Source organism: Notechis scutatus, chromosome 13 (genome assembly GCF_049901735.1).
Source record: "Notechis scutatus isolate UNSWTSFEM ecotype Mainland chromosome 13, rNotScu1.2, whole genome shotgun sequence".
In the NCBI taxonomy this organism is placed as follows: Eukaryota; Metazoa; Chordata; class Lepidosauria; order Squamata; family Elapidae; genus Notechis; species Notechis scutatus.
The window spans coordinates 6,967,301-6,979,517 of NC_142021.1; the positions used below are offsets into that span (position 1 = coordinate 6,967,301).

At 43.3% G+C, this 12,217-nt stretch overlaps 2 protein-coding genes across 2 annotated transcripts; both read left to right on the forward strand.

Annotated features, from left to right (window-relative positions):
- The first annotated feature begins 1,155 nt into the window (after positions 1-1,155).
- LOC148129611 (protein phosphatase 1F-like) lies at positions 1,156-8,753 on the forward strand. Its single transcript, XM_087942832.1, has 3 exons — positions 1,156-1,319; positions 7,295-7,419; positions 8,542-8,753. The coding sequence occupies exons 1-3, from the start codon at positions 1,156-1,158 to the stop codon at positions 8,751-8,753; spliced, it is 501 nt and encodes a 166-aa protein (XP_087798958.1).
- Positions 8,754-9,232: 479 nt separating this feature from the next.
- LOC148129612 (DNA topoisomerase 3-beta-1-like) lies at positions 9,233-11,705 on the forward strand. The gene is made up of 3 exons (XM_087942477.1): positions 9,233-9,355; positions 10,245-10,446; positions 11,172-11,705. Exons 1-3 carry the CDS (start codon positions 9,257-9,259, stop codon positions 11,501-11,503), a joined length of 633 nt encoding a protein of 210 aa, XP_087798603.1. The 5' UTR covers positions 9,233-9,256; the 3' UTR covers positions 11,504-11,705.
- Positions 11,706-12,217: the final 512 nt, after the last annotated feature.

Genomic DNA, 12,217 nt, shown 5'->3' on the forward strand with positions numbered 1-12,217 from the left:
CTATAATCTATAATATCTATATCTCTTTTATCTGTATCTCTCTCTATATATCATCTATCTATCTTTAAAATCTATCATATCTAATATCTATATTACATCTATATCATCTCTATATCATAATCTCTATATAGCTATATTATATCTATTATCTCTATATCATCTCTGTATAATCTATATGTATATATTATATCTTTAAAATCTATTGATATATCATATCTTGCTATCTGTCTATGCATCTATCATCTATCTTGCTATTTGTCTATATCTGTCTACAGTATATATCTGTCTATGTATCTACAGTATCTAACAGTACCTACCTACAGTTATCTATCTATCTATCTATCTATCTATCTATCTATCTATCTATCTATCTATCTATCTATCTATCTCTTACAGTATCTACCTACCTACAGTACCTACCTATCTATAGTACCTACCTACCTACAGTACCTACCTATCTACAGTATATCTATATCTACCTACCTACAATACCTACCTACCTACCTACAGTACCCACTTACCTACCCACAGTACCTACCTACCTATCTACAGTATCTATCTTATCTATCTACAGTATCTACCCACCTACAGTATCTACCTACCTACCTACCTACCTATCGCTCTCTCCTTAAAGAAAACCCCCAAGAAATCCACGGCTCTCCTCCGCTCTCTCCCCCAAAAAACAGGTTTGCATGGGAGGAGTAGAAAATCGTGGTTTTCCTTTGTCTTTCCTTTCTTTTCTTTTTTTTGCATTAAAGGACACCCCCCTCCCCAGGAAGCCCCCCCACCCGCCTAAGGAAGGGAAAAAAACAACAACCCCAAACTTTTGCTTGGGGTTGTGCGGGTTTTCCTCCCTTTGAACGACCCGCCCAGGAAGCCGGCTGGTTCTCGGCCCCCCGCCCCCTCCAAACAGGAAAAGTTTTGCATTGGGGCGGGGGGAGAGAGAAAAAGCGGCTGGAGCGACGTGGCTTTTCCTTGCACATCGGAGCTGGGGGGGCGCGGGGGCTGCCTTCCTCTTCCAAGGGGGGAGGGCTTGCAGGAAGCCAGCCGGGCTCGCTCCTCTCTAAGCAGCCCCGGGAAAGGCGGCCGTTTTGCAGTTTGCACCCGTCGCCGGGCACCGCCTCCAGCCGGCCTCTTCTCTTCTCTTTCTCGGCCATGGCGCGGCCGGAGCTCGCTTGGCTGGCCGGCTTCCTGCGCGATTGGCCCGGCCCTTTGGGCCCCGCCGAACCGCCGCCCTGGACCGCTTCCACCGCTTTGCTCCGGCCGGACGAAACGGAGGCCGAATTGACCGAACGGGCTCGCGGCTTCCTGGGCAGAAGGTGAGCCGGACACGCGTGGGGGGAAACACACTCCTCCCCCCCCCACCGGCTGGCTGGCTGGTGGATTTCTTTGCAAGGGAAGCGCGTGGAAGGCCACGCGCGGGCGGGGCGGGGGGGGGGGTGCAGGTTTGCATTGCGCGCGCTTTCCCTCCTCCCACGCGGGCGGGTGCAATTTTGTGGGGTTTTTCTTTTTTTTTGCATGGACACGCGTGGGAGGAGTTGGGGTGGCAAGCGTGAGTGGCTCGGCCGGCTAAGCACCACGCGGGTCCATGCAAAAACAAAAACAAAACAAAACAAAAAACCAACAAACCAACCCCCACAAAATTACACACACCCCCCGCGTTGGCCTTGCAACGTGGGATGGGGTGGTAGGGTATGTGGTTCGGCCGGCCTAGTCTCACGCGTGGGCCTTTCTTTTTTGCAAAACGGGCCTGGGATTTTTGCTTCTTTCGGGTTGCTTTGACTAAGGGGGCAGCATGGGGGGGGGGGAAGGGAAGGAGGGACCGAATGGATTGGCTTTGGAGGTCGGGCTGGGTGGAACTTGGCAGGGGGGAATCGGCCCTGGTGTTGGGTTTGTAGGGGGTGGGGTGGTAGAAGAGGGTCTTTGTATTCAGGGTTGAATTGTGGGGTCTCTCTGAGCAGGGTGGTTTTCTTGCAGACGTTTTGTGACCCAACCAGGTAACATCGTCAGGGCTGAAGGGTGTGCAGAGAAGGGGAGGAAGGGGACTGTGGGGTCCCTGGTGCTCTCTGAGCTTGGTTATTTCCTTGTAGATGTTTCATTACCCAGCTAGGTAACATCATCAGTGCTAGAAGGGTGTGGAGTGTGCAGAGTGTAGGTGGAAGAGGAGGGGATTGTTAGGTCCTTGGTGCTTTCTGAACTTGATTTCTTGCAGACGTTTCATTTCCCAACCAGGTAACATCATCAGTGCTAGCTTTGCATTCTTCACCTGGTACCTTGGTTCAAAAATCCAGAATCTCTGGTGTCAACTCAGGTGCTTCATGGAATAACCTAGGAGGAAAAAAGTCACCTAACCCAGGTTAATTCTAACCAGGCCGATCATTCTTATATAAAGTTAGTCAGTTGTTAAGTGAGTCACACCTCATTTTATGACCTTTTGGGGTTGTGATCTACCTCCATCTTCCTTCCCAGCCTCTCTCTGGTTTGTTTTCCGTTGATCAAAATTATGGATGTTTAATTTTGAAGGATACAGTAGAGAATTGATGTATTTGATTATTAATGTTTTAACAGCAGCTAGAATTGTATTTGCTCAAAAATGGAAAAATAAAAAAATTCCGATAGAAGAGGAGGTGATAAAAAAATAATGGAATGTGCAGAGGTGAGTAGAGTGTCATTGGCAATTAGAGAACAAGAAGAAAAAGAATATTATAAAATATGGGATTTATTTTATCAATGGTTAGATAGAAAATAGAGAAATGAAGTATATTATAATATAAATATAACACAATAGTAAATATAATATAATGAAATGATATGCTATAATTGATTATTATGGAAGGAACTATAAAACAAATCAGGACTTGTAAAAGTTGAGATTTGCTCGAAAAGGATGGTGTGAATTTGCAATTAAAGTCTAATGATGATTTAATAATATGATATGGATAGCTGATCTACATAATATGAATTTTAATCTAAACTTAAGAAGGAAAGACGGAAAGAAGGAAGATATTGTGCACAAGAGATACGTACCAACTGATACACTGTACAATTGAAAGGTTTTATTTGTTGTTTCATGTTTGTTTGTTGTTCTTTAATTAAAAAATATGGATGTTGTTATAACGGTGGTTACACTTTGGGCATTTATTTGAAATGGTATAGGGTTTCCTGCCTAAGCAGGGGGTTGGACTAGAAGACCTCCAAGGCCCCTTCCAACTCTGTTATTCTATTCTATTTACAATACTTCCTTACCCTTTGAAGACACAAGGGCCAGGATGAACCGGGGAAGATTTTGTAATTTCGCTTTATGCAATCTTCTTCCTTTTTTGAACTGGCTTGCCCTCAAACCGCCCTTTCATGAAAGGAAGTGTGGAAGTAAACAGAACAATGGTTAGACAAATACTTCTAAGCCAGAGCCCTTGAGGTCTGTTAAATAGCTTTTTAGTTTTATCTCAGGGGTTCTGCAAAGGCTAATCTTGAGGTTGATAAATCCAGAGTCATTGCTGGCTTTAATTCACTTGTGGACATTTAGTGAAAAGTGCAACTTAATCTTGCAAGTTGGATGCTGACTCTGATCTTACAGTACAGGTAATAATAATAACAACAGTAATTTGATAAGAAAGACAAAAAAGGTCTGGATAGTGGATGTGACAGTGCCTGGAGACAGCAGAATAGAAGGGAAAGAACTGGAATTTTCTTGTCCTATTTGAATGGAGCTAGAAGCCAAAAGATATTGGACAAAAATACACACATGGCTGGAAAAAATGATTAAAAAAAATACAGATTTGAAACCTGAAATATTTTTATTAGGAATGCCACCTGAAGGTTACAGCAAAGAAAAAACATATTTAATCCTACATGTGTTAACAGCAGCTAGAATTGTATTTGCTCAGAACTGGAAAAATGGTAAGATACAGGTAGAGGGAAAAGTAATTGAGAAAATATTTGAATATGCAGAAATGAATAGATTAACATTGGTTAATTAATTAATTAATTAGAGAAAAAGAAGAAACGGAATATTATACGGTATGGGATTTATTTTATCAATGGTTAGAAAATAAAACAAATTAAAGGACTTAGATGAATGGATGTATAAAGCACAAAGATAAGATTGTTAAAGAACAGATAGATAAAATGTATAAGAAAATGTGATTATTGATATATTGATAACGAAAGTATTCATTATAATTGTGAGCACATGAAATAGGAGCCTGTTCTCAATGATGGATGACATGGCATATTTCTAACCTGACGTAACTGTAATTTTGGCAAGGTTTTTTATCCTTGAAACAGGAAAGATTTTGAGCTAGTCAAAGCATGCCTGGAATTTTCTTTGTCCTGTTTGAACGGAGAAACAACTCTTACCTTGCAAACATAGCCAGGGGCTATGTTATATTTCTCCAGTTTGGGGAAATGAAATTTTAAAATAGAGTCCTCTATTTACAATCCTTTGTTTAGTCACCTTTCAGTGAAAAAAAAGTGATTTACGACCCATTTTTTCACATTTAGGACCATTATTGCAGCCTCCCCAAGGTTTACAGCAAGGGTCTTCAAACATGGCAGCTTTAAGACTTGTGGACTTCAACTCCCAGAATTCCTGAGCTAACATGACTGGAGGAGGAATTCTGGGAGTTGAAGTCCACAAGTCTTAAAGCTGCCATGTTTGAAGAACCCTGGTTTATAGGATCAAAATTTGGACGCTTGGCAAACTGGACTGTACAGAGAGAGTCTTTGACTTACAACAGCTTATTTAGTGACTGTTTGAAGTTACAGCGTCACAGGGAAAAAAGCGACGTAGGACCGTTTTTCACACTTAACAACCGTTGCCGCATCCCCAGGGTCATGTGATTTACATTCGGAGGCTTGGCAACTGACTCACATTTGTGACGGTTGCAGTTTCCCCGGGGTTCACCGTGATCCCCTTTTGCGACCTCCCAACAAGCAAAGTCAATGGGGAAGCCAGATTCGCTTCACGACCATGTGACTCACTTAATAACGGCAAGTGATTCACTTAACAATGGTGGCAAGAAAGGTCATGAAATGGTGCAAAATTCACTTAACAAAGATCTCACTTAGCACCAGAGATTTTGGGCTCCATTGCGGTCATAAGTTGAGGACTGCCTGTATTTATGACAGTTGCAGTGTCCCGGGGTCATGTGATTCCCCCTTTTTTTGGACTGGGGGGTTGGACTAGATGACCTACAAGGTCCCATTCAACTCTGTTAATCTATCTAAGATGACCTTCTGACCAAGCAAAGTCAATGAGGAAGCCAGATTCACTGAACAACCGTGCTACTCATTGAACAACTGCAATGATTCGTTTAACAACACTGTGGTCAGATAGGTTGTAAAACGGGGCAAAACTCTGTTAGAAACTGCCCTACTCTTTTAGGCTCCATTGGGGTGTAACTCAAGGGCTGCCTGTGTAGGTTTTTAGCATTTTAATATATTTTAATTATTTTTCCATTTGTTGTACAATCCCTGTGCTGCCCAGGGTTGCAGCATAAAAATTAAACAAGGCTGAGTTTTTTCTTGGGTTTCAACAGTGAACAAATCATATCCCTTTAGTGCAATCTACAGCACAGAATATCACACCTGACGAGTGGTGCACAATGTGCTTATCGTGGATTTTTTAATTTTATCTTATCACGGGCCAGATTCTTGTGATATGCAAGGAAGCTACCTCTTCCCCACCTCAAAAAAGGCAATTGTATTATTAGAATCGCATACTTTTCTAAATGTAAATATGATGAATACTATTTTACTGGCATCAAATGTGACTAGAAAGGGGATTTTTTTAAAAAAAAAATATATATAACAGCGGCGTGATTAAAAATGAAGAAGGGGACAAACAATGTAAAATTACAATTTAATATAAATTGGTGAATTGTCATCAGAATTATATAATTCGTTAAACATTTAAAACATTATTAATATATAATTAGTAATAAGAGGAGTGATGTTAAGGCTATAGAGATTGATAAGAGTTAACAGGCTGTAACATTGAATAATCACGATTGATAATTTAACAAAATGTATGGATTAATATCGAATTTTAAAAGATTGCCAACGGTATTAAATATAAAGAATATTGTCATATTTGTACCAAAATGTAAGACACTCCGAAACCACACTGTTCACACAATGATATGTTTGTTGAAATAAAAATAAAATAAAAATATTGCAAAAAAAAAAAGAAAAGAAAAGGGAGGCTGCATTCTTAGACCAGCTATATCTGGTAGTAAATTTTGAAAGGAAAAAGGAAGTTGTTGTTTCCAGTTATTGGGGGGTTGATTGGTTGGTTGAGAAAGGGAGAAGAATAACAGGAAATTCCAAGAATTAGCTCAGCCCTGAAAATAACCTCCTTGCCTTGCAGAGGAAATAATAAAACCATTTCAAGCTGGGATTTGCAAGAAAGTTAGAAACTTGAATGGGTCGTTTGAATTTGTCTAGGGGAATGTGTTGTGAATTGTAACTGACAAGACCTGTGGGGTGGATGTGGGAATTTGTAGGCGCTAAAAGGTCTCCCATAAATACGAGCCGCAACTTTCGTGTTTTCTCTCCGCTTATATAAACCACTAGCCCTGATGAGGTTACCTAGTTTGGCAATGAAATGTCTGCAAGAAAACAACCAAGCTCAGGGAGCCCCAAGCCCTCCTCCTCCTCCCTTGATGATGTTCCTTAGTTGGGTCATGAAATGTCTGCAAGCAAATAGCCAGACAGTCCTCTTCCTACCCCTAGCTTTCCTCCTCTACACAATCCCCACTTCCCTCTAGCACTGATGATGTTACCTAGTTGGGTAATGAAACGTTTGCAAGAAAACAGCCAAGCTCAGAGAGCACCAAGAATCTCACAGTCCTCCTCCTCCTCCTCCTCCTCCTCCTCCTCCTCCTCCTCCTCCTCCTCCCCTCCTCCTCCTCCTCCTCCTCCTCCTCCTCCTCCTCCTCCTCCTCCTCCCTGCAAACCCCACTCCCCTCTAGCACTGATAATGTTACCTAGTTGGGTAATAAAACTTCTGCAAGAAAGCAGCCAAGCTTAGACACCACCAAGGATCTCACAGTCCTCTTCTTCCCTCCCTCCCTCCTGCAAACGCCATTCCCCTCTAGCCCTGCTGATGTTACCTAGTTGGGTAATGCAACTTCTGCAAGAGAGCGACTAACCACAGGGGTCACCAAGGGCCCCTCGTCTCAACCCTGAGATGCAAATATTCTCCTTGATTGGAAACTCTTTGTTTTGCTTGTTTTCTCTCTACGTGTCCCTTTCGTTCACCCCATCTTTTTTTCCCTCCTTCTTTACTTAGGGGTGCGCCTCCTCTTCTTGCAGCCTCCCTGATTCACGCTGCAGTCAGCGCGATTCTGCAAAGTGACCTCGGCAATTTTAAAAAACAGAACCTAGACCAGGATGAAGCCGGCGACAGCGGAACCTGTAAGGGTTTGTCCCTCCCGTGGTTCTTAAATGTCGTTCGCTGTCTCTTGACAAAAAGTTCCTTATTTTGGCTCCGATGTTGTTTCTCTTCTTTTCTCCCTAAACGAATTGAAAATAATTTGAAATTGGTACATCGTTGTTTACACAAGGTTAGCCCTCGGCCTTACAACGGTTCATTCAGGGACCGTCGGACGGCGGCACTGAAAAAAAAAAAAAGCGACGGTCCTATTTCACACTTACGACCGTTGCAGAATCCACCATTTACGACGGTCGCAGTGTCCCGGAGTCAAACGGTCCCCCTTTTTTGGCGACCTTCTGCTGAGCAAAATCCGTGAGGAAGCCAGATTCCATCAAGCACCGTGTTGCTAATTTTAACAACTGCGCTGCTTGCTTAACGATGGTGGGGAGCAAGGTCGTAAAACGGGGCAAAAATCCGCTTAAGGCATGCCTCGCTTAGCTTAGCTGCAGAATTTTTCGCAGAAATTTTCGGCTCAGTTGTGGTTGTAAGTTGAGGGTTACCTGTCCTATTGACCCCATTTATTGGTACCTATTAACAGACTGTGCCTTGTTATCTCCTTGAAGTTGGTAATTACTTATCCTGGTCCATTGTGGAAATTCCTTCATTGTAGTTTGTTCTGGTTTTTTATTTCACCTCTCTCTGCTCATTAAGTTCGGACTGTATTGCTTTTTCTTGAATAAGTTTAATCTCTAACTGAGAATTATTGAACAGTGGGGCCAAGTTGGAGGCATTAAAGGACATTTATTTACGTTTTGGATTTTATTATGTTTGTGTTACACTCCGGGTCATCACAGGGACACATCCCTAGCCAAGAGTCATCAATCATGCTCTCCAGTAATAATCTTGGGTGTCAGAAGCTTCGCCTAGAAATTATCTATGAAAGCATTTAAGGAATGCACTATATCCCCCACTCCCTTTCTTCTGGCAACTCTAAAAGACCAGAGAAATACTTTTGAGTTGACATATCTATTATCTTGTAAGCAATTGACAAATCAAACAAACAAACAAATAAATAAGTTCAGGTTGAAGATAGCCAGGTGAGGCTGTGAAAGTTTCGAAATACTTGTTTTCAAGTGAATTCTTTTTTTTAATTTACCCGCCAGTGTTGGAAGCCGCGCCTTTGCAACGCCATTTCTTTAACAAACTCTTGGAGATTTGCGGCGAGTGGCAGAAAGAGCTTCCCGCCCTGAAGCCGTCCAAGCGCTACCTTCAGATTTCTATCCACGCGACTCGTAACACTCGAAGGAAGATGGAAGACAGGCACGTTTCCCTGCCGGAATTTAACCAACTGTTTGGACTGGAGGTGAGTTTCTAGAAGGAGCCAGAGAGAGGATGCACAGATAGAAAAATTGCCCTCTGTGTTCATGCGAGCATACTTTTGTTTTTGTAACTTCTGACCTTGGTGCTCTTTTGGGCTTGGTTGTTTTCTTGGAGACGTTTCGTTATCCAACTAGGTAACATCATCAGTACACTGATGGTAGTTTGATAATGAAATCTCTGAGAAAAGCTCAGAGAGCACCAATTTCCTTCCTTCCTTCCTTCCTTCCTTCCTTCCTTCCTTCCTTCCTTCCTTCCTTCCTTCCTTCCTTCTTCTTTCTTTCCCTTCCTTCCTTTCTCCTTTCTTTCATTTCTTTTCTATTTATTTGTCACCTTTTCTTATTTTTCTATTTTTCTCTAAATATGTATTATTTTTACTTTGCAAAGTAAAAATCTTTATATAAAATTGTTTTGTTTTTTTAAACAGAAAAGGTGATAGAGGTGCATATTTTCAAAACTACCTGACCTTTTTGTCCCACCTGCCCTCCCTTCCCTCCAGGTATGGATGAGTTAATGGAAGTGTCTTTTTCACCTCTGGCTGCCACAGGGAAGCCACTCTCCCGATGCGGCAAATGTCATCGTTTTATGAAATACATCCAGGTAAAGAAAATCTGGAGTTTAAGCCAACGTATGGAAAGAAATCTGTGACGGGATTTTTTTTTTAATGGTTGCATGCATTTTTTTTTATGTATTTATGGGCAGCTTCCTTTTATTTATTGTTTAAATGTAGCACAGGTAATCCTTGATTTAGAAATGGTAAAATGGTCTGTTTGTTAAGGAGGAAACTACAATCTATCTCTATATAAAAGCGAAATACCATTTACGCATCATCACAAAATCTGCAGAACCATAAAGCCTACAAACTTGAAATTTGGCACGTATGTTCCTCTTGGCTTCTAGGTGCTCGCTAAGAAAAGATTTTTTTGAAATGACCATCAGAGCATTCGTATTTCCTATGTTATTATTAACACGCTCTGATGCTAAGGAGTTCTACTCCCCCTCCCCAACGGAAAAGAAATCTCTTCCAAATGCAAAACACAAGCAGAGGAGAGGAGTTTCAGTTTCAGTTTCACAGGACCAAGAGGCTTTAGTAGAGAACAGTTGAGTTAAGCCACACCCAGGCTCCTTGCTGTCTCCTTGCTCACACAGCAAATACTCTTTCACTTTCCAAACAGCCCTTAACTCTCTCACACTGACAGGACGCTAGCCAGATGAATATGGATGGATGCTGGTAGGCAGAGGCAGAATTTTTCCCCACCTTATTTTCCTCCCCAAAAACTAAGCCCGACCACATAGTTTCGTAGCGAATCACGGGTATCCAGCTAGTTGTTTTTATAAAAGACTAAGTATCCTTTATGGACTTTTTTGTTTTTTAACTAAAAATGGAGTCTAAATGAAATGGTCATTTCAGGATCAGATGGGAACTGGCTTCTCCAGAAACTATTCTCTGCAAAGTTTTGAGCTTTATCCTGTGTTTCTTGTGTTTTAGGCCAAGCCAAGCCGTCTCCACTGCTCGCACTGCGACGAGACCTACAGCCTCCCCCAGAACGGGACGATCAAACTCTACAAAGAGTTGCGATGCCCCCTGGATGATTTTGAGCTGGTGCTGTGGTCTTCCGGTTCCAGGGGGAAGAGTTACCCCCTGTGCCCTTACTGTTACAATAACCCTCCTTTTAGGGATATGAAAAAAGGTGAGATTTCGCAGAAGGAGATATAAACGTGTATATGTATGGTACTCAGCTTTGTTCGGGTATTTTCCCACGCCATTATAGTGGCTCCAGAGGTTGTGGAGGAGGCTGGGGAAGGGCAGAGGCCGGCTAGGCAGTCGGAGGAGGACCCAGGCCCACCCCCTCTCCATCCTAGGGCACGCAGGGAGGAGAGGATAAGGGAGAGACGTGGTCCACTCGGGAGGAGAGGGCCTTGATCCTCTTCATGGGCTGCAGCTGTAACAACTGAATAAGAGGACGGACATGCATACGGGCGAGCGCTGGAAACAAAGCATGGAAATATCTCTAGTTTATGGTCCCTCTCTGAGTTTGGCATCCTTCCCATATCTAGATGGCTCTATTCATAAGTGTGTTATCTGTGGACGTCCTCCAGCCCTTATCTTGCCTGGTTTGTGTTGTTTTTTTCCCCTTCTTCTTGTAACTGTTTGTGGGGGAGTTTTTTTGTCTTCTGTCAAGAATATTCGGAGCTTGGAAGCAAAGTGAAGGATTAAAAGGGGCTTCATCCGTTTTCTGTGACTGTGTTTCTTTTGTATCCCACCCTGGGTCATCACAGTACCTATGAAAACCGGTCCTAAGTGACTTCATTCAGCGCCCTTGTAACTTTGAACAATCGCTCCGTGAACCGCTGTAAGTCGAGGACTACCTGTCTTTTAAAACCCAGCTTCTTCTTGCTTCCCCCCCCATTTCAGGAATGGGTTGCAACGAATGTACCCACCCCAACTGCCAACATTCGCTGAACCAGCTTGGCATCGGCCAGTGCGTCGAGTGCGAAAGTGGCGTGCTGGTGCTGGACCCCATCTCTGGGCCCAAGTGGAAAATGGCTTGCAACAAATGCAACGTGGTGGTGCATTTCTTCGAAAACGCGCACAAGGTGCGGGTGTCGGCCGAGACCTGCGATGCCTGCGACGCTGCCCTGATGGACGTGGATTTCAACAAGGCCAAGTCGCCGCTGCCTGGCGGAGAGACCCAGCACGCCGGCTGCGTCTTTGCGACGTGGTCTTCCAGGACCTGGTGGAATTGAAGCACGCGGCCATGAAGCACCCCATGCACCGGGCGGGCAGGGGAAACGGCAGGGGCGAGGGAGGGGAGGCAAGGGCCGGCGGCTCGGGGGCCGGCAGCCTCCTAAGAAGCCGAAAGACAAGATGGCGCCCTCGCGGCTTATTTTGTATGATTCACTGTTGTGCAGAAAGTGTTTCGTAATAAAATCCCCCCGAAGAAAGCTGCTTTCGGTTGGTTCTCCTTGGTTGTATTGTGTGGGAAGCCTCCCTCCCCTGAAGAATGAAATATTTTGGGAAATATTTTTAAAAAGGCAGTATATTATATTTCCCCAATGGAGAAAACGTATTTTTAGAGGCAGAAAGCAGCTACCCCCCAGTTCTTTCTTCATAGCCCACAGCAGATGCCAGCCCTTCAGGAGATAAAAGAGCTTGTAAAAAGAGGAAGACAAATATCTAGATGGCTCTATTCATAAGTAAAGTTTATTATAGGACATTTACTGGGAAAGCTGAAAAGAATCATTTTGGTCCAAAGGTTTAAGGCACCAAATTAAAACGAGGGCATCCTCATTTATTGACCGGCTCATTTAGTGACCGTTTCCAGTTATGACGATGATGAAGACATACCTAACGGAAGCCCATCCTCAGGTTTATGACCTTCGCGGGACTGTAAACCAAAGGAAAGCTGAAACGAGATTGTAAGCGCTGTCATGGTTCCGTTTAGTGACGGCTTTGCTTAG

Coding starts and splice junctions, on each gene's coding strand:
- LOC148129611 (XM_087942832.1), top strand. CDS start 1,156: ATGGCGCGGCCGGAGCTCGCTTGGCTGGCCGGCTTCCTGCGCGATTGG. Junction 1,320..7,294: donor CGCGGCTTCCTGGGCAGAAG/GTGAGCCGGACA, acceptor TTCTTTACTTAG/GGGTGCGCCTCCTCTTCTTG. Junction 7,420..8,541: donor AGCCGGCGACAGCGGAACCT/GTAAGGGTTTGT, acceptor TTTACCCGCCAG/TGTTGGAAGCCGCGCCTTTG.
- LOC148129612 (XM_087942477.1), top strand. CDS start 9,257: ATGGATGAGTTAATGGAAGTGTCTTTTTCACCTCTGGCTGCCACAGGG. Junction 9,356..10,244: donor GTTTTATGAAATACATCCAG/GTAAAGAAAATC, acceptor CTTGTGTTTTAG/GCCAAGCCAAGCCGTCTCCA. Junction 10,447..11,171: donor TTTTAGGGATATGAAAAAAG/GTGAGATTTCGC, acceptor CCCCCATTTCAG/GAATGGGTTGCAACGAATGT.